Raw genomic sequence first — 20,178 nt, 5'->3', positions numbered from 1 at the left:
GAGATCTTTTGAAATTCATTTTTCCTAATTAGTGTATTTGGGATTCAAGAACTCTCTTGAGACGAGTCACTCAAAAAAAAAAAATAATCCCATTTATTATTTAAATGTATTCAACAGTTCCAAAAAGATAAGATAAACAAGTCATAGATTTCAATTAAAAGCTGTTTGTTCTTCTCCTCTTATCTACAGAGGCTCCACCCTAAAGAACGCAATCTCATTGGCTGATGGATTAAATATCTGTCATTGGCTGTAGCAAAGAGTACTGCAACTCTGGAAAAAAAAAAAAAAAGGAAAAAGATGTCACATGGTAAATGGCAGACACGCACCAACATGCTTCACACACTCAGACACGCAATCATGAGAGACAAACTTACCAATCCAATCAGTTTCACTCTCACACAAGCTGTCAGGCCACTATGTTCAACAGATCTTACCATAATGCTTGTACGTCACTTTGTATGTAGCTAATGAATGGATGACTTCCCACAAAAAACACTGAAACAAGAAAATTGTGCACTCACTGTTACATTGCCCTAATGCCTTCTTTACCTCCCCATCTGTTGGACTCTCCCTTCTGCCCTCTGCACCAAAAGCCAGATTTTTTTTTCCCTTGCTGCCTAAGAAAGCTATGAGCTCACCGTGGCACAAAAGAACAAAGGATCAGTGCTATGCAACCCCTGAATCTTAAGATTTCACTTCTTCACATGGCTTGTTGTGCCAACTGGAGCATCAACACGAAGCCACAACAAAGAAAAGATTATTTAAAGTCTGCTTTAATCCGAAGAGACGCAGGACATAGTGTGAGAGTGCAAGAAACAGAGTGAGGGGGCATCGTCTATATGAGATGTTACCTTTTCCATATATATTGAAAGTGCAGGATGTATAATTATTCTCCACATGAATAATACATACAGTAGATACCTTGTAATACCCAATGATGAAGAAAAAACACCCACCGCAATAAAATACTGAAAGTCTTAATTTAAATATTTCTTTTCCAGCTCTTAGATCTCTTATATGCATCACAAATAACATCTCTCATTCAAATAGGATATCTTTACAACGGACAAATATATTCCTTTTTTTCTAAATCTGTTTTGTGTAGAATATTATGCATGTCAACAAAATAAAATCACAATCAAGGTAAGTTTGCACGGAACAACACTACATGTTTCAGTCAGTCTCGTCCATTGAAGGTCCAGCTGACTGCTTTCACTGTGGAGTAAAGAGGTGGAATCGTCCACTTTTGCAGGGTTGTTGTTTCTGTTGATATCTCTGTGCAATGGAGCAGGGCTAAAGAGGAGAGACACTGTAAGTGAGGAGCTTCGGGCAAAGGGTGTGGAAAACCAGCAGAACTAACACCCCGCTCCTCCCTGGCCACCTGCTTGCTGGTCTCAGTGTGTCCTCTGGGAGTTTTCCATCCGGGCTTGGCTGCGGAGCCAGGACGTCTTGGCTGATGGATATGAAGCAGAGGTGACTGCGATGATGGAGAGAATTAGGAAAACTAGAGAGCATTCTGGCTTTTTTTTAACAAACCCAAAGCCTCCCCCCACCCCCACCCGTGGTCATGAAACTGTGTCTCTGAGTATCTTCCTTTTTTGACAGTCTCTTTGTCTGTTTGTTCTCAGTCTGCGTAGAGGATGAAGCCAGAGAAGGTGCTGTACTTGTTGTTGTTGCCGCCATGGGCTTTGCCTCCATCTAATTTGATGTACACCTCATCGCCTGCGTCCAGATGGAGGATGACACTGTTTGAGGCGTAGTCGTAGTTCTGGTCAGCGTCTTGAGCAATAGCGCTTGCACGAACCTGCAGAAATACAGGGAGATGGAAAGGCTTATTGGTTACTCCATGTTTTCATATGTGTATATATAAATATATCAATCTACACAGCAACAGAATCAGACGTAATACGACATTAGAAACCCAATTTTAAATCTGAAATATAATACCTGTTTGGATCAGACATACTTTCTTTTATATACATTTAACTGACATAAAGACTGAAGGCAGGTGGAACAGTCTAAACATAATTTTTTTTTTATTTTGTTTAATGAATTAAAAACTAATACATGCAATTCAGATTGTGGCACCATAAAACAATGACATTAAAGCAATTTATAAGCATTCAGAGTTTGGATCTGGATCAATTTTTTAGAGGTTTTTTATGGAATTTACACAAATATGAAGAAATTAAATACATTAGAACATATTGCCATTTTGTATTGTCTGAGTTGTAAAAAGACTAAATATTATTTTACAACAAATGCCTGTTGGTATTGGAGGTGTCATTGTCCTATTTTCATTATAATGAAACAAAAAGATGCACCAAGGAAATATTAAAGATAGCATGTTTCCCTAACATATGTTAAAATGATACACTCAAGAAAAAAAGTTTGCATTTCAAACAAACAATGGCATACTTTGTTCAAAACTGCTAATTGAAGCTAGATCAGTATTTCAACTTTTTGATTTTTTTGCAAACTGCTTAGCAAAAAATGTTAACCCATTTATTATTTTCACAACTCATCACATCATCTACAAACCTCAGGTGTTTTCTGTGTGATATTTACAAAGTCAGAAAAATTGTTTATTGAGAAAAGGAAGACAAGTTAAAAAATTTAAATGTTTATTTTTATGCATCCTGGTGAAATAAATTTATTGATTTGGTTGCAACTTCAACTTCATGTTTTGCTTTATTTCTCCCTACTCAGTTATCCCACAGTCTGTTCAAACATCCCCATGTTTTACTTAGGATTCCTATAAGAGAAAAACACAAAGCAGTTCATCATTATTAAGTTCCGGGCAAATAACTAGTTTGTTTAGTTTTTTTTTATAAGAATTTATAAGAATTACAGCCCAAAACATCTGTGTGCATCAAACTGAGTCAAACCACCTCTGGCTTCAATCGCAGCTTCAGATCTTTGGGATATGATGTTTTTGCAGAGCTTGGAATTTTTGTCTGTTCTGGTTTGTAAATATAGCTTAAGCTCTTTTAAATTAGGTGAAAAGCAGAAGTATATCTATCATGTCATGACACAAATTCATAAATGATTGTTGGTCTGGGCTTTACTGGCCCCCTTTTCCACATGAAAGTGTAAAGATCAGAGCCATGATATTGTTGCTCTGTAGCTCTCTGTAGATTTAGGGTCACATTTTTGGCCTCACCTTAATCTTAAGTCTATTACACACTAGGATTTGTTTTTAGGATTCCCAGTGTTCAGCTTCATCGTATGGGCAGCTTCCCTGTCCACTTGGAACAGAAGCATCCTCACAACATAATTCTGACACCGTCTTGATTCAAATAGTTCCTTTTTATGGTAAAGATTTCATGGCGTCTGATGAATGCAAATGAAATCCAAAAACCTAATCTAAGACTTTGACAAAGAATATAAAAAAAATCCTCTAAATTTGTTGACTCTTGAAAAGTTTAAAGTGTGGAGTTAAAAGAATTACTGGACATTGTAGAAATTTAACCCACAGGACCTACAGGAGGGACAGTTAAACCTCAGGCCTTTCTGTCAAGCAGATTTATGGTTTCAATTGAGCCAGTGGTCTTTCATAAAGGAAAGGAAAAAAAAAGAAGACAGAAAAAACATACTCAGGTTAAACCTTGGAACAAAAGGTCTAAAGAAAGAAACAGTCAGAAGCTCAAGGGAAAAAAAACGACTGTTTTTTTCACCACGAAGGAAATCACTCAGAAAAACATTTTAAAAAAAAAGCAAAAATAAATAACAACCAGGGATCTCTCTTTTACGCCCAACAGGAATATGTGATAACAACTAACAAGCAATGATCTGCATAATAAATGAGTTAAATAGAAGCCATTTTTTTTTCATCTGTGTTTGCTCACATAGCTGTTTCTGTGACAGTGAGTTTGAGCCTGACTACAGGGCATTTGGTGCAGCTTCTCAGTATCCTGTCCTGGGTAATTAAGAGCTCTACTACAAACACTCAGCATCTCTCTGGAGAGGAAGTCTCTGTGCCACACAATCCCTAAAACAGAGCTTATTCCAATGCATTTGGTTTCTGTATAAGGGGCAAAAATCAACACTTTGTGGCATATTTTACATATGACAGCTGCAGCATACAGTGTAGGGATTTTATGTTAAGCTGATGCGTAGAGTGTGAAGACAATGCACAACTTTGTGTCTATTTTTTCCCTAAATTAAAATGACTTGTGAAAAAGAAAAAGTTTAGTTTCTGGTATCACTGTTTGTCTTTTTGTTGGATAATGTTTGCTCACATTAAGGTACCTTAAAGAATGGATTTTTAGGTAAATAAATGCTACCACTGCCTTTTAAACCAACTTTAAATTTACTTAAAATTTATCTAAAATTACCTATATAAAAAATTAAGTTTTCTTGGGATATCTATGTCCAATAGCATTAAGCTCACTCCTTACTTTACTCCTCTTGGACATTGGCAATGTTTGCTAAAGGACAGATATAGATAATCAATGACATTGTGCACTGCAACAGTGCCACTTGATCCCAGTCCAGTTTAACATCAATATATAATGAAAACCAAACTGAAAGCAATAAACTTCTGGAACAACTTAGATTTGAATTTATTTAAAGTGCAGCCAAGTAAAGTTTAATTGAGTTCAGTTAATTTCTGTGCATAACAAACTTGTAAAACAAAGTAATTGAGAATTTATCACTTTGGCTGTCTTTGACTGCAGTAACAGAGAAAAGAGGAATACATCTGCTTCCATGTTCCTCCATGTTCAGTAGCGTTTTCAATCTCAGGAAATCCAGCAGAATGCTTGGAGTCATATACTTTGCAGAGTTCACACCTCCTGGACCAGCATGTAGTTTAACATGCCTTTGTAATATTGGATAGCCACTTGCACTGGGTTTATGGATTTTGCAGCAATTCTACATATTGAAAATGTACAAAGCAACAGTAGAGAGAAAATCATTTCACAGCAAAAAAACACTTTAGTGTGAATGACCTTCTGTCTAGTCTGGGTTTGAGAAGATCAGTACAAACACAAACACAAAAAAACACAGCAGCCATAATGCAGGAGTAACTTCTACAGTATGTGAAAGAAACACAGCTAAGCAGATAAGTATTTAATTGGAAACAACAGAAAGAGCAACTCATTTACTGAGCAGCAGATTCGTAGAAGTAAGCTGCAGATTTTTCACAAGGGTGGCATCAATTTGTCCTTTGTATGCTGCACAATTGATCCAAATATGAGTTAAAATTTGATGAAATATACTTCTTATTTAAGCTAGTTGGTAAGATTATCTACCAATATATTTCACACAAATTAGATAAATAAATATATGTTTAGATCAAGCATCAGCACTTAAAACTTCCTAACTGTAAAATTTTAATAGTTTGCAGTCTTTACATTTATTTCTAATCATTTCCAAACTGCTTTTGTCAGTATAATTACATCCTTTAACATTTCTGTTGCTCTCTTCACATAAATAATAATGTAATGTGGCCAAAATCTCATAAAAGCTGCGCTCACCTCTATATTATCATGTTTTAGTTGCCAGAAAGCAAAAGAGGGTGAAATTTCCCACTTCTTAGATGCCTGAGATTTTTATTCCTTTTTAATAGATGTTAAATATCTTAATGTAATTTGCAGACAACATATTACTATTATTTTTGACTATACTCAACATCACAATTTTCAAAGCCGATGGTTGAAGTCAGAGGCATTGATAGGATCCTACAATGAAATGAATAAAACCTAGAGCGCCATGCAATTTCTGTGCCTGTATGCTGGAGTTTTACATCACTTTAAACTAACTTGAACAAAAAAGCAAATGTGCACAGCTATACAAAGTTTTTAAATAATTTGATTAATTCTTTGTTTGGGGACTAAGCCAGGATTTATCATTAACTTTTTTTAAAAGCATCCCAAAGCTATTGTGAGCTTATTGTAAATAATGATTTTACCATTCCCATCAGTTTAAAAAAGTAATTAAATTAATAAAACCAATTTCAAACCAGTCAAGTTAAACTAATATCCATTATGACTGGGACCAGACTATTTCAGCAAAATAAAAAATGAGAAAAGAATGGTTAAAGAAAAGAGCATTAGTGTCTTAGTGTTATCAGTGTCTATTCTTTTGATCTGCTTTAAATTTTCTCCTCTTATGGTTCATTAAAATGTCAACTGGTTACGATAATTTCCCCTTAGGCCTGAGTCTGTTCTTGTCTTTCCTTTGTGTCTTTGTGTTGCACTGAGATGAACTGGCGACCAATGTGGCTTTCTCCTTTTACCAAATGACCATTAGAGACACAAACCAGCTCATTAGGCCCTATTAAGATTAGCTCAAATGGAAAATAGATAAATACTCTTACAGGAAGATTGTTTTATGATTTTAATATTTTAAAAAAGATGTTTCCTTTATCAAAGATGAAGCCTTCTAACCTATGGATGAATCTGCTTAGTTCTTCTGTCTCTGCAGAACAAGAGGGAACTTTATGTCCCCTAAGAATCTCAGCTGTACTTCTCTAACTTAGGAAAAACCTACAGTTACTGCATGACTAAAGAACGAAGACACTTTAAGAATAGTCAGCAGCTACCTGTACCCAAGAGCATCCAGCTCCACAGCCTGCACAAGGACCCATCAACCAGTGTGTGTAGTCAAGCTGTCACATGTGCACAAACTGCTGAGCACCATGTCCAGTGTGTCAGAAGTTTTTCTGAAAAGGACACTGCTTTATTTCCTTCAAAGGATCTGGGGCTATTTAAGAAACATCTGGGGCCTCAGTGCTGAATGCCCAGATCTCAGTACTCCACAGTCAGGTTTAAAGTTCCTGGAGAAGTTTACTTTATCAATAACAGGTTTCTACAGATCACACCAAACTCTTAACTTTTATGACACAATTGCTATCTTTATAAAGAAGCAAATGTTTGAAGCATAGAGTTAAGCTCAATCACAGACAGAAGAATTTCTAATATCTCCTTATGCTTATAATGCATAAAAAAGCATAAAAGATTTTCAAAAAAATGAAACTCTGATAAATGTACGGATAAATGTCTTCTTGCAAAGCACCATTTACTATCTGCACTATGTCTCAGTGCTATTAAACATCTACTAACTAAGACAGCTGCACCATTTGTCCACTGAATTGAATAGAAGTGAATAAAAAGATCATTATTTTCTCCAGTGAGGAAAACAAGTAAAGTACTGTACATCATTCGATGTAGCCAGTGGTTAAACAAGCCTATTAGTCACTTGGTCTGTTCACTAAGGCTGCATTCAAATCAATAGTTTCTTTATATTTTAAATGTTTTTTTCCTTTCTTCTTTTGTGGTTCAATATGAATAGTCTTTGTTTTCTCTGAGGTCAGTGTGCAAACTTCCAGCTGTGACATGGAGGATAACTGATAGCGAATTGGTCTGCTTAAGAAGAGAAAACAGCAGATATATGAACAAATGTTTTAGGAAGTGAGCGACTTCCTAAAACTGTACAGAAAGTAGGGTTGTCAAAAGTATCGATACTAAAAAAAAGTATCGATACTGAAATGTTGTATCCGGATGCAATACTTATTTTCAAAAGTATCGATACAGTGCTACCACCAGTGGCACCTAAACAGAAAATGCACTTTCTGAACACTGTGTGATTGCATAATTCTGTGCACTTTTCAGTTTCAGTCGTTTTTTGTAACAGTTGGGGCTGCTGAGAATTATTTTTGTTTTTTAACTGGTTTGGCTAGTGTCATTGTTATGTCTGCAAAGCATAGCCAAGAAAGGACACTTAATTTTAATTTATAAGTTATTTTTATCAAGCTTGCTTAATATTGTGCAAAGAACACAAGCTCAAAATATTGTTCTTATTGTTTATTGTATTTATCTATTGTATTTTGTTTATTAATGAAAATATTTCTGTAGAATGTTGGAGTCTTTGTTTTAATCCTTGTGGTATCGAAAATGGTATCGAGTATCGAATATTTAACTTAGTATTGGTATCGAGTTGAAAGGTTTAGTATCGTGACAACCCTAACAGAAAGTTAAATGTTTGTTTAATGAATACATACAAGACAGGTTTAACTTGAAGTTCATTCCTTAATTAAGCTTTATGTGGTATATTATTATTATTTTCTTTCCACCTTTCTTTTTTAATGCAATGAGCTTTAAGGTCAATTTCTCCAGGTTAATTTGGTTTAAATAACTGCAGCAGTAACATTAATTTGTGCAGAAGATGTGCAGAGGCGTGAGAAGACGTATCAAAAAAGCAAATGCAAAGATTAGTTTGCTTAAAATCAGCAGCCATTGTTTTGATTAGCTGTTACAAGATAACTCACACTTACTGGAGCCGTTTAAATTGGCACTATGTTTAAAAGGGTTAGCTCTAAAGGGAGAGAACTGTGAGGGAAACATTTGAGAGACTGTTTCTTTTTTTTTTCCCAGACGGAAACAATGAGAGGCTCACGGAGGCGGCTGCCGCAGGTCACAGAATCAAACTGCTCTTGAACTACAACCTCAAAGAGAGACGATTTAATGAATAAAGCTTTCTGTTTGTGACTCTGTTCTCTTAACCTGGACAAATCTGATCCCGAGCAAAAGTGTTTTCATAACAATTCATATCCTAACAGCATCCCATTACAATTTCTTTCATAGTGAGGTGTAACAGCTTAGATTTTCAAACACGACAAAGTAGTTTCTAACATCTACCACTTGCAGCTATGCTTTTATTTTCATGCCGCCTTGTGTTATCTACTTAGCTGTTCATGATAATATTCCAGCTGTTAGATTTCCTCTGAAGTCTTCCTAAGAGTTATCCGACTCTCATTTCTCTGTGATTCAAAACAGTCTCAGTTGTCCTTCCCTTTAGTTCAGCTCACTGAATTGAAGATGTGTCAGTGCAGAGCAAGGCTGACACTTATTCTGCCTTTTAAACAGAGCTTCTTTATAAAAAAAGAAAAAAAAGAAAAACATACATGAACAGAACAGAGGCCACATAAAGCTGTGAGATCGGCTTGGAGTTGGTAAGCCTTGGCCTTATCCAGAATGCCCTCCCACACACTTTCTAGCTTGAATAGTCCTCAGTTTTTTTCTTTTTCTTCCTCATAACGGATCATAACTGTGTAAAAAGACCCAGGTACTTCAAATGCCACCTTGATAAGAGCCAGTCAAATTCTCTGAATGTAAAAAAAATGTAATTTATAATCGTCTTGAAAATAAACCACTTTAGACCCTTTTCATAAAAAAAACGAAACAGATAAAACTTCTTTTGTTAGTCTTTGAAAGGTGTAGTACCCCTCATTTTAACTTTCTTATCAAACATTTAATGACATTTAGAGGGATATTTCACTTTTGCTCATTTAAGAGTCTTTGGAAGCTAGTTATATAATTGCAGGAAGATTTTTCTGACCTTCCTCGCAATGAAGACGGCATTCTTCACATTTGCATGAAAGTCTTTAGGCCCAGTTTCATGTTGAACCTCACAGTCCAATAATGCTGTGTTGGAGACGACGAGGTTATGAAAATCTTTAAGACCCTGGGCAGTAACAGGAAATACTTTAAAAATATGAACTGTACAAGTCTTAAGAAAGGTTATGAGGAGCATATATATATATATATACATATATATATATATATATATATATATATATATATATATATATATATATATATATATATATATATATATATATATATATATATATATATATATATATATATATATATATTAAAGAAAATAATTATTTAATTTTATTGTTTATCCACATGATTAAATCTAGCACAGTTCATATCACTGTGCAAACAACGCCTCCCACTGCGATCCTCAGATGCGAGCGTCCGGTGCATATTAAAATGATACGGCATGCCATGAGAGTGGAAAGTAAACACCATCTTATTAGAAGGTTAGTGCTGTGGGCCCGTGGGGAGAAGCAGCTGATGATGGCTCTGGAGGATTTGTCAGCTGGGATTTTTTAATGAAATTTTCTCAAAATATTTGCTTTGCAGGTAAAAGCCCAAGAGCTAGGAACTTCGAACAATGTCAGAGAAACTGTCATATAGTCAAGAAACCCTCCTCATTAGGTTTGTAAAGAGATACATCTTTCAAAAAATTGCCTCCTCTTGTTAAGCGTTTGGTTGATTTTGTTGTCGGTGGTGAAACGAGTGAATAAGCAAACCTCTGCTAAAAGTAAACCCCATAAAATCAAGGCTCTTCCACAGACATTTTTTCATTTGTTTTATTTTGGTTGTTTTGCTCTAATGGTTTTCACGCCTATCTGAAGCTAACTGCTGCAGCTCCCCTCTTTTTGCTTTTAGTGACACACATGCATGAATACAGACTCTATTTTTGAAATAATGATGGGGGGGAGGGGTTCTTCTCAGAGCTTTTATTTTCTATGTTTTTTGTTTTCCATCCCAGTGCAGAAAAACTTGTTGGGGATAAGAGTGTGGGGTTCATATGCAGGCAGCGTGGCAGATATGTAGCCTGTGATGAGCAGGACAAACAGCCGACTGACACAGCGCGACCTTGACACAGAATATGTAAAGGAACTTTGACAGGACAAACAAAGCATGAGACTGCAGGCGCCAGCCTCAGCGATGGTAAATGAGGTGTCAGCGATGTTGTCTTCCTTGTAGCCGCTCATGCGTGTTTGCAGCCGTCATCTCATAAGCCTGATGGTTTTGATTGAATAATATTGTTTAAGGATAGAAAATCCAAAACTGCGCTGTGGTTTATTATTTGATGTATGCATGTTTCAGGAAACTCTGAATTTCCTCTAACTTGAGCAATTTCTCAGAGTTCTGAAAAACAAGCATCATGGCTAAAAACAAGAGACTTCTCGCTCGTCCTTGCTTATTAAAGTCTTCAGATCAGCGTAGCTTTTCTCATAGCTTTAATATTAATAATTATAAAAATCCTCAGAATTTAATGTTTGATCTTTTGTCTAAGAAGTCTGCTATGTCTCACCGGGCGCAGTTATCTTACAAAAAGGCTTTGTCTCAATGGCAAACGGACATATCTTGTGGATTTTCTTTTTTGGGGGGGGATTTGTTGGTTTGGTGTTGAGCCTCCATTTTGGATCAACGAGTCTATCGGTCCTTCTTAAATCAAAGTGTGCAGCCATCTAATTGTGTTTGAACATTCCAGCCGTGAACAGCATGCCTAATGGCAGCTTAGATGACTTTGCTTTTGCTTCTGAACCCTGATCCAACATTTCCAAGCCCCACACATTTAAAACGCACACAGTAACAAGGATAACACCCAGAGACAAGCTGCACATTCATCAGCATTCTTTTCCCCTTCTTTTTCTTGTTTTACAGGCATACACAAGGGGTACAATTTTACTAAAATAATTAGACCAGGCGGCTACGATGATATGCAAGAGAATTGTCGTGTCACAGTGCACCATGTGTTACAGGTTCATTTGCTGGAGGAAACCTAAGTGAAAACATGAGAAGAAAAATGAAATGGTAAAAGGAGATTTGCCATCTGTCAGACGGGAGTAGAAAAAATCTCCTGAATTAATTTCACCAGCTGTTCTCCTCGTACCTGAACAGCCTACTTTAAAGCAAATCAGCATAGCTGCACAAATTTCTCTCTCCTGCAGATAAACTTGCTTAAAGTGATTCTAATATTATGTCTGGTGCAATATTTCATCAGTTTATTGCTTATATCCCAAATTCTTGCACCAAGAATCCAACAAACAAAGTGTGAGCATCACAAGCCAGTAATGGAAACCGGATAACTCTGCTGAAAGAAAACAGGGCTGGATAAAAGGGCATCAACCCTGACCTACAATCCGGCCCCTCTTTTCACTCCTGTGCCTGACTCATCACACTCAGTTAATTACTAAGGCTTCTGCCACCAGCACCAACACCAAACCCTTGATCACTGCTCATTGAACTGTCTGAGCTGAGTCCTTAACACCAGGCCCATTTTTACAGTTGAGTTCCTTGAAAGCCCAGAGGCACACAGATCATAAAAAAGGACTATTTGAGAATAAGGCTTTCTGTATTGGATTGAAGAGGATCCTGCCAGGTTGCTTATGATGTATGTTTTTCATATAGCAGCCAATACTCTCTGGGCAGTCTCAGCTGTTTTAAAAACGGAGCGGGGCAAGAGGTGTTAAGCACTCTGAGTTATGCAGCAGACAGCTAAGCCATTTTAAGTCATCCACTTGCAGCCTTCCTGTTAAGAGGGAGAGGATAATTGTGGGTTTCAGTGAAGCCTGAATTCAGGGGACATCTAAATGTCAGGGGCGTGGGGAGAAACAGAGAGCGATATGTTTGCATAAGAGGTTCAGGGGCACTTGTCGATCTCCCACATGGCCCTCATTATAATGAAGAAGCTTTGTGAGTCAACATCACTGCATCCTTGAGTCAGCTAGTCACAGGAGACCAGCCTATTTTAGTTTGCATGTTTTGGATTGCTCTGTACATGAGACAATACACATTAGTGTATCACCAGCTTCCTATTCATATAAATGTCTGCATGGGGAGACTGTGTGCTTTAAAGGCTCTTCATTCAAAAAGCTGCACAGGTGCAACTTCATTAATTAAGTAAAAACTGCAAAAACAATCTAGAAATAAGTTTTAAAAAATGAGTAAAGAATGAGTATTTTTACTCTTAACATAAGATAATTAGATATTATACACTTGAAATAAGACAATACAATTGTTTTTTATTATTTTAAATGTAAATTGTCTTGTTCCATTTGTAAGGTGTCTCACTTTCCTCCTCAATTCAAGAAAAAAAATCCCTTATTTTAAGAAAAAATTACTTGAATAGATTAAAATGTTTTGCAGTGTAAAGATAATCTAATGTATCATAAATTCTGGGCTAAGTGCATATTTGTGCTATTGTCTTCACTTTGAGGATTTACAGCTAATGAAATAATATGATAAAAAATATAATAAATATAATAATTAAGACAAAAGGGTAAATAATGTTCTACACAGAATCATGCCTGCAAACCTGAAAGGATAGTGAGCCACAAACCTTTATTGTTAACAGTTGCTGTATTCCTCGCTTGGACAAAGGATGGATATATTTTTTTTATATATATCAGTGGTCCATAATTTACATATGTTTAAAGCAAATTAGTTTCATTCAAAATTTTAATTTATAGACTGTGGAGGAAGAATGGAGAGGCATGTAATCCAAACTGCTTTAGAGCTGTTAAGGAATGTTCACGGTTAGTGGGGGTTTTGTTGATGTCATTTTCTGTTGTTGTTAAGCCTAAGTCAGCATAGCTTTCTTCCACCTTTACAGATCATTTCAGGCCTCCCTGAGCTAAAAGGTTTAAAATAGATGCTGATTTCATTTTTCCAGCAGGACTTGACCCCAACACTACTGAAATTACTATTAATGACCATGTTATTATTAGACTTAATTGACAAGGAACCTCCGCTGACCCAAACCCCATAGAAAATGTATGGAGTAATGGTTTAGGTAAGATGAAAGACACCAGACCCAACACTCCAGACAATCTGAAGGCTGCTATTATAGCAATCTGCAGAGCCACAGATCAGTCACCTCCATGCCACACTGCATTGATGAAGCAATTTGGCAAAATGAGCACAAACGAAGTGATTACACTGAAAATGTATTGAGATTCAACTTTGTAGGATGTGAATATTTTAGGAAGCAATTGAATTACAACTGATAAAATGTTGGGCAATTTTCAAACAACTTTAAAAGCTTCTCCAAGAAATGATAGATTTTCTCCAGCGTGCTTCCATATGACAGCCCAACGTCATCTTGACATTTCCAATCTTTGTGGTATTTTCTAACAACGTGGGCCAATCTTCATTTAATAGCTCTCGCACCTAATTAGGCCCGCTCTAATGTTCCACTCGGCAGAGTGTCAAATCCAATGTCCAATTACACAGCAGATCAAGGCCAAAGGTCCGCCTCCGCTACGTCTCAAGCTGATTATAGAAGAAGTGCCATGATATACACACATTGGGAAAAGAAACAGGTCTGTCAGAGGAAGGAAAGAAAAGCCTGCACTATCGCGTATACACTCGCATATAAAGGGATCAATACCAAAAGCAAAAAGGCTGAGGGACTAAGGGTGGCTTTCTCAAACCCTGCTTGTCTCTTTCAGACAGAGTGCCTCTGTTACACCAAGCAAACACACAAAGGCTCCTCAGTGCACAACGAAGAATCAAAGGTCGAAACATTACTAGAATGCTAAAATAAATGAAGTCAAATCAAATATTGCAGCAGTGTGATTACTTTGAGTTTTGAGTTTGAAAAATAAAGAGAACCCATCTGTTGTTGTGTTAATAGGTTTACTGGCATCTCTTTTTATGATTAACATCCTTCTGACACTCAACACAGATGGCTCTGCTCCCCTGTTAAATACTGGAATTGTCACCAGATGCTAAACACTGTGCGTGGGTTTCACCTGGATATGCAGCAACAGGATAAACAATCTGTGTTCATGTGTATCAGAGCTGAAGACCTCCCGGAGGCAGCCTTTACGAGTGGAGATGGTCTGCGACGAATGGTTTGACAACTAAATGACATGTGACTGTACTAAAAGCCAAGCAGCCTAATGGTTAAAAGAAGAAAGAAAAAAAAGTTTTCCTTAAAAGCAAAGTTTGAGAGGAGGCAGCATGCTTTAACTCACTCAGCTACACAGCAATGCATCACTTGAGAACAATGAACAATACAACAGGTGATGCGTTTTTAGGAAATCGATTGGAAGGTGTCACGATCCAGTTTTTGTTCCACTTTTTTTTGGAACAAAACTTTCTTTTTATTGAGATGAAAACTTTGTGCCTTTAAAAAAATTAGCAAGCATCTGTGAACTTTAGAGGAGAGTTGGAGGGCACTACACCGCTGGGGTGGGTCGAGGCAGCGGGTTAGAAGTGGGGTAAAGCAAGAGGGTGTGTGTTTGTGTGTAGGTATAAGGAGGAGACTGCAGTGGTAATTGCAAGGAAAGAGGCATGTGCACGAAGGACGTTGAAGCTTATTAAAGGAGGAGACAGAGTGATTATTCACTATGGTCCTCTTGAGACTGACGCTGAAGTCATTGCTTTTAATTAACTCTGAAACGGTTTTTGCAGATTAATAACAATATTAAGAAGGGAACTGAAAGGAGAGGAGCAAACATATCCTGGATCTGGTTCAAGCTTTTTAATTACAATTAAATCGACAAGATGGCACAATAGCACAATAACTGCGTCTTTTCTTATCCCCTTCGCTTAAAATTTGTCTTCATTGCCAGGTCCCCGGAGAACATGTCCAAGAGAGATTACAGCAACACATCGATTCATTAAGGCGACTTTTAGATCCTCGGCTCAGAGTCAAGAAGCACAAGCATTGAAGAAAGCAAAAAAAAAACAAGAATGGCTTACATGTTCATGTCTGGCCCAGAAGATTGTCAAAGTTCTGGGGAAATTGCTTGAATTGTTCTGTGGCTTTGTACCAAGTAACAAGAAGCACAAGTGAAAGCTAAGAAAAAGAATGCAACCTAGCGATTAGGAAGGAGTAGAAGCTGAGGTGAAAACATTGCTGTGCAGGTTCTAAAAATCCCAACACTTCGCCATGTCCAAAAGATGATAAAATACCGGTATTGTTCACAATTCCCATACCTCCTTTGTCCCCCTCTCACACAACAGCTTTTTGCAGTTTTAATGAGCTGAGTAAAGCACAAGCAAGGCTGCCGGAGCTTCTGCTCGACTTTCAGCACTTTATCAGTGAAGAAGTATAAGTTGGACAAATATTTATAACCATTCAAAGTCATTTACACAAAGTAATACTCAGAGGGCTCTTCCATTAAACCCAGCACACCACCTAATAAAAACAGCGAGAGGACTACTCATTTATGCATAAGGTGTGGGTGCATGGGACAGAGGAGGACAGAGACAGAGCAGCAGTTGCCACTTTTTAAGCATTACCTGGGTCTATGGAGATGAGCACTATGCTGCTAACTTAAGTACCTCCACATCTTCCTCTTGAGATTGGAATGAGGCTGGAACAGAAGGGGTTTTTATAGGAACATATGTTCTTTCCCCCCATTCTATATATCAGTGCTTTTACACCCACCCATAAACATTACTGTTGAGTAAGGCATTATACATAGAAGGTGATTGCTATAACTCTCTATAAGAATATAGTTAGGGGTGAAGGAATAAACCTCTGCCTTTTTTAGTCAGGCTGAGAGTTCAAGCTGATATCAGCTCTGTAAACCCACCAGTGTTAAATCTGGTTGTAATCTTCTGAGTATATCATAAAAGGCAAATACTCTTTAAAAAGTTTTGATCGAAAACATGGCGTCTAAAGTTGGTTTTCTTTGAAGCAATTGTCATGATTTATTTCCAGTTTTTTTACTCTTTCCCTCAACAAACGAGGCTAATAGCCTCTAAAACGGTTTTGTAATTTATTGTAAGAATCAATCTATGAGAGACTTGATGTGCTGAGAAAGATTGAACGTCTTCCAGCAGCTGTATTTCTGATCACATCAGTGCGTCTCTGTGTGCATAATTCACTGTGATTTTATGTGACATGAAACAAAGAGCAGCTGAGCTTCTGCAGCATAAATTTTAAGATTAAAGACACATTTTCGGAAGGGTAATTCAGTAAGACATCTGAATTTGTCATTTCTAATAACTTCACATGTAAATGGTAAAAGCACCTGAAATTGTTAGATTTGGGGGTTTTGCCCTATTTGAGATCACTGTAATTAAGTAACTAATTAGTTGTCTTTTTTGTGTGATTTATGTCAGGAAGGATCCACACATGTAGATAAGATTTATTTTCAGTGCAAAAAACATTTAGAAAACTAAGCATTTTATAGTCAAATTTGCTGGCGCCATTTGAAAAGAAAAGATGTGCTGGATAGCTGGAAGTTTTGAAGTGTACATGCGCCTGTGGAGAGAACTCCTCAGGGCGCACAATACAATTAGAAAATAAAGCATCAAATAGGATGGGAAAAATCACATAAAGGCTTTTAATTCGACCTTGAAAGTGGATGCGAGGGTAAAGCACCGGACTCCGTCAAGCTTTCCTTGGATGTTGCGCATTTACTTCCCTTTACTGAAGCAGTTTTTACAAAACTTAATCCGTCACAGAAAAAAATGCGACTCCACACATAATATTAATGATAAAAACAGAACTGATAAATTAATCATAAAAAATAAAAGTCAATAAAGGACTAGAAGACATCATTGCGTTTTTTGTGTTTTTTTTTTTTTGTTTGTTTTTTGCAGCCTTAAAATAATATCTCAGTATCTCCCCTCCTAAGTGATGCAAAGGACGGTTTCCTGTTACAAAGAACTGCCGATCAGCTGTTCTAATTTCCAACAAACGGACCAGGCAAAAAGAGGATCTCCGGAGCGCTCTCAGCGCACAGCCCGCACCATCCCCTGGATTTAGACGCGCGTTTATCTCGGGACGCATCAGTCTAGGAAGATACGCTTTGCAACCAGTTATCACTTCTGCCTCTTTCTTTATTTTTATATAGGCTATATATTTTCGGTGTTGATTTTATTTTTATCTCTGGGCTTGATGTGCGCCACAGCTTTGCGCTTTTATCTGGACTACAAATGCTGCGCTTCCTTTCACAATATCCTTTTTTATGTTGAGGCTTTCTGATGACTTTGGACACACATGGATCTTTAAGCAGGAGCGCCACATAGGAGAAAAGAAGGAACAACAGAAATCAGCAAAACTTTTAAAGTACTCACTTGACCGTTCTTACAGAGGTCTGCCCACATGCTTGTGCCATCCCCTCCTCTCATCAGCACATGGTAGATGAAGAAGTAAGTACCAGGTATGCTGCAGATGAACTTGCCAGAAATGCCATCGTAGTTGTTGCCAAGATTGGTGACCACGTCGTCAAACTTTAGGATCTCGTAGCCTTCATGGGGGTTTTTAAGCCCAGCGTAGAAAGCCACCCGGGGAACTGTGCTGTAGGTGGCTGTGCTGATAGCTCCGTTACCCCCAAGACCCAAAATCCCAGTCCTTCCATGATCCCCTCTGTCACCAGGGGGTCCAGCTGGCCCTGGTGGTCCTGGTTCACCAGGTGGCCCAGGTGGTCCAGGTGGTCCTGGTGGTCCGGGCTTTCCTGGCCTGCCAGGTTTTCCCTGCGGGCCCTGCTGCAGGGTGGACGGTGGTAGAACATTGCTGTGGTCAGTCAGTGCCTCTGCCTCACCCTGCAGACCAGTGGAGCTGGTGCTGCTGGCCGGAGTGCCCTTGTTCAGGTAAGGATCGCACACCATACGACAGGTGCCCAGCATCTCATAATGGCTGGCATCTGTACTCACGGAGCTGACAAGCACTGGGATGAGCACCACCAGCACCAGGACCAGCATAACCCCCACAGCAGCCGCCACCAGGGTCTTCCTCCCGATGCTGAGTCGGGGAAGGGGCTGCGCAGCCAGCGTGGGTCTCCCGGGGGCGGAAATGGTGACTGTTTAGTGTGGGGAGCCTGTCACCGAGGAAAGGGACCCGGAGATCCCAGAAAGAGTTGCAAGAGGAGTCGCGAGTGTGTGAGGGTGAGACAGAGACCCACATACACTTAATACAGCTCACTGCTCCACTCAGTCATACTCAAGTAGGCAAGCAGTCACTCAAACATAGAAAAATACTTAAGGAAACCCAAGCATACACAGGGAGACATTCAGCGCGTACTTACAAACACAATGTGACTTGTGAGAAGAAGCAAGAAGTATGCAGAGCCCAGAGGAATGGAGTGAGAGACAGAGGGAGCGAGACAGAAGGAGGGAGAGGGAGAGAATAATGAGAGTGGGTGAGCATGAGAGATACAGAGCAGCCACTGTGAGTGTGTGTGTGGATGTGTGTGTGTGGTTAGTTGGTGCCGTGCTCTCAGACTTGGCTTTTTATATGGCAGTAGCTCCAGAGACCCCACACCCACCCTCTTGCTCCCCATCGCTTAAAAGGTTGGTGCGGTTACGTCCCCTTTTCTCTACGGCTAGCTCAGAGGAAGGACTCGCCGACTTGCAGCCTCCTGAAACACAGAGGAACCAACACAACGCCATGGCCACCTCGCTCTCCCTCTTCACTTTCCTTTCTCCCTCCTTCCCCCACTTGTGATGTTGTTCTCACCCTCTTGCTTTCTATTCTCTCTCATCAACATCCAGCCTCTAAAAATAAAGATGGAGCAGTGGAAAGACAATCCTTTCTCTCTTTTTCTCTTTTCCTGGAGGTGGGCTCTAAAGATTTATGCAGATATGTGTAGACACAAAACTTAAATGCATGGGGCCTGGAAATACTAACCGCTCCTCCGAGAGAAAAAAGTGCTAATTAAAGAAGTTGCCAAATACTGAGAACAAAGTCATAGTCCAGCAACTCTTTGCTCATACTGATAAAGTTTAAATCACATTAAACACCAGAATGGAATCTCATGTACAACTAAGGCTAAGTTCCTCTCAGAGTTTTTTATTTCTCTCCCTGTCCGTAAGCATGTTTCTCTAACTTAATCTACCAAAGTGAGTTCTTATTGGTTGTTTTAGAGCATCGATTCCATGGTTTTATCAAACCAAGGATCTTGTTTTGGATGAAAGAAATCAATAAGGAGCAATGATGTAATTTGTTTGACATTTTCATTCCTGGTTGTGATGAATGGTAAAGTTTGTAGATGGCAAACATTCATTATGAAGGGTATGTTAAGTTTACAAAGGCTTAGGTATTCTGTGGTTGTGGTCTAATACATTTGGGAAAGCAATATGGATGAACAAAGGCTGGATGGACATAATTAGTTTTATGAACAAATTGCTGGTGTAAGAAAAGACAGTGAAGGATGGAATCTGTAGTGATATTTAGCCTTTAGAACTTCAATACGATTCAATACAATGTGCAATAATACAATTTTTTTTTTTTACCGTATGGATGTGCATACAGTGCTATGAAATTAATGCCTCAAAATTGTTTTCTTCTTTATTTGGTTTTTTTTTTGCACTCATGTTTTAAAATATGAAATACATTTTCATTAACAGAAAAAAATAACTCAAGATGAAAAAACTGCAGTTACATAGCACATAAAACATAAATTACTAAGGTGGAAAAGCTATCCATTCATGGCCTTTTGTGAAAATATATAAATACCCAATTTATTAAACACATAATTAGCTGTGATAAATCCCATTCCAATGCCTTCAAGGAAACAGCATACTGACAGTAGTGCAATGGTCTGGCAGGCTTTGATGCTTCAGGACCTGGATGAATTGCATTTGGCTTATAATAGTAACTGGAAAAATTAATAGAAGCAGGAAT

General features: G+C 38.2%; 1 protein-coding gene across 1 annotated transcript; it reads right to left on the bottom strand.

Annotated features, from left to right (window-relative positions):
- Positions 1-1,333: 1,333 nt before the first annotated feature.
- LOC119778872 (C1q-related factor) lies at positions 1,334-18,997 on the bottom strand. Its single transcript, XM_038278285.1, has 2 exons — positions 17,631-18,997; positions 1,334-1,804 (listed from the first exon to the last, which is right to left on the bottom strand). The coding sequence occupies exons 1-2, from the start codon at positions 18,255-18,257 to the stop codon at positions 1,625-1,627; spliced, it is 807 nt and encodes a 268-aa protein (XP_038134213.1). The 5' UTR covers positions 18,258-18,997; the 3' UTR covers positions 1,334-1,624.
- Between the last annotated feature and the right edge of the window lie 1,181 nt (positions 18,998-20,178).

The sequence above is a fragment of the Cyprinodon tularosa genome, unplaced genomic scaffold (assembly GCF_016077235.1).
Source record: "Cyprinodon tularosa strain WSP-4 unplaced genomic scaffold, ASM1607723v1 ctg14, whole genome shotgun sequence".
NCBI lineage: Eukaryota > Metazoa > Chordata > Actinopteri > Cyprinodontiformes > Cyprinodontidae > Cyprinodon > Cyprinodon tularosa.
Note: the sequence above shows the minus strand (reverse complement) of the source record. Positions and strands in the feature narration are given on the sequence as shown.

Bases quoted from the DNA above. Each gene is read 5' to 3' on its own strand.
- LOC119778872 (XM_038278285.1), bottom strand. From the start codon at position 18,257: ATGCTGGTCCTGGTGCTGGTGGTGCTCATCCCAGTGCTTGTCAGCTCC. The intron at 1,805-17,630 runs GTGAGTACTTTA...GTATTTCTGCAG, and splicing joins ACCTCTGTAAGAACGGTCAA to GTTCGTGCAAGCGCTATTGC.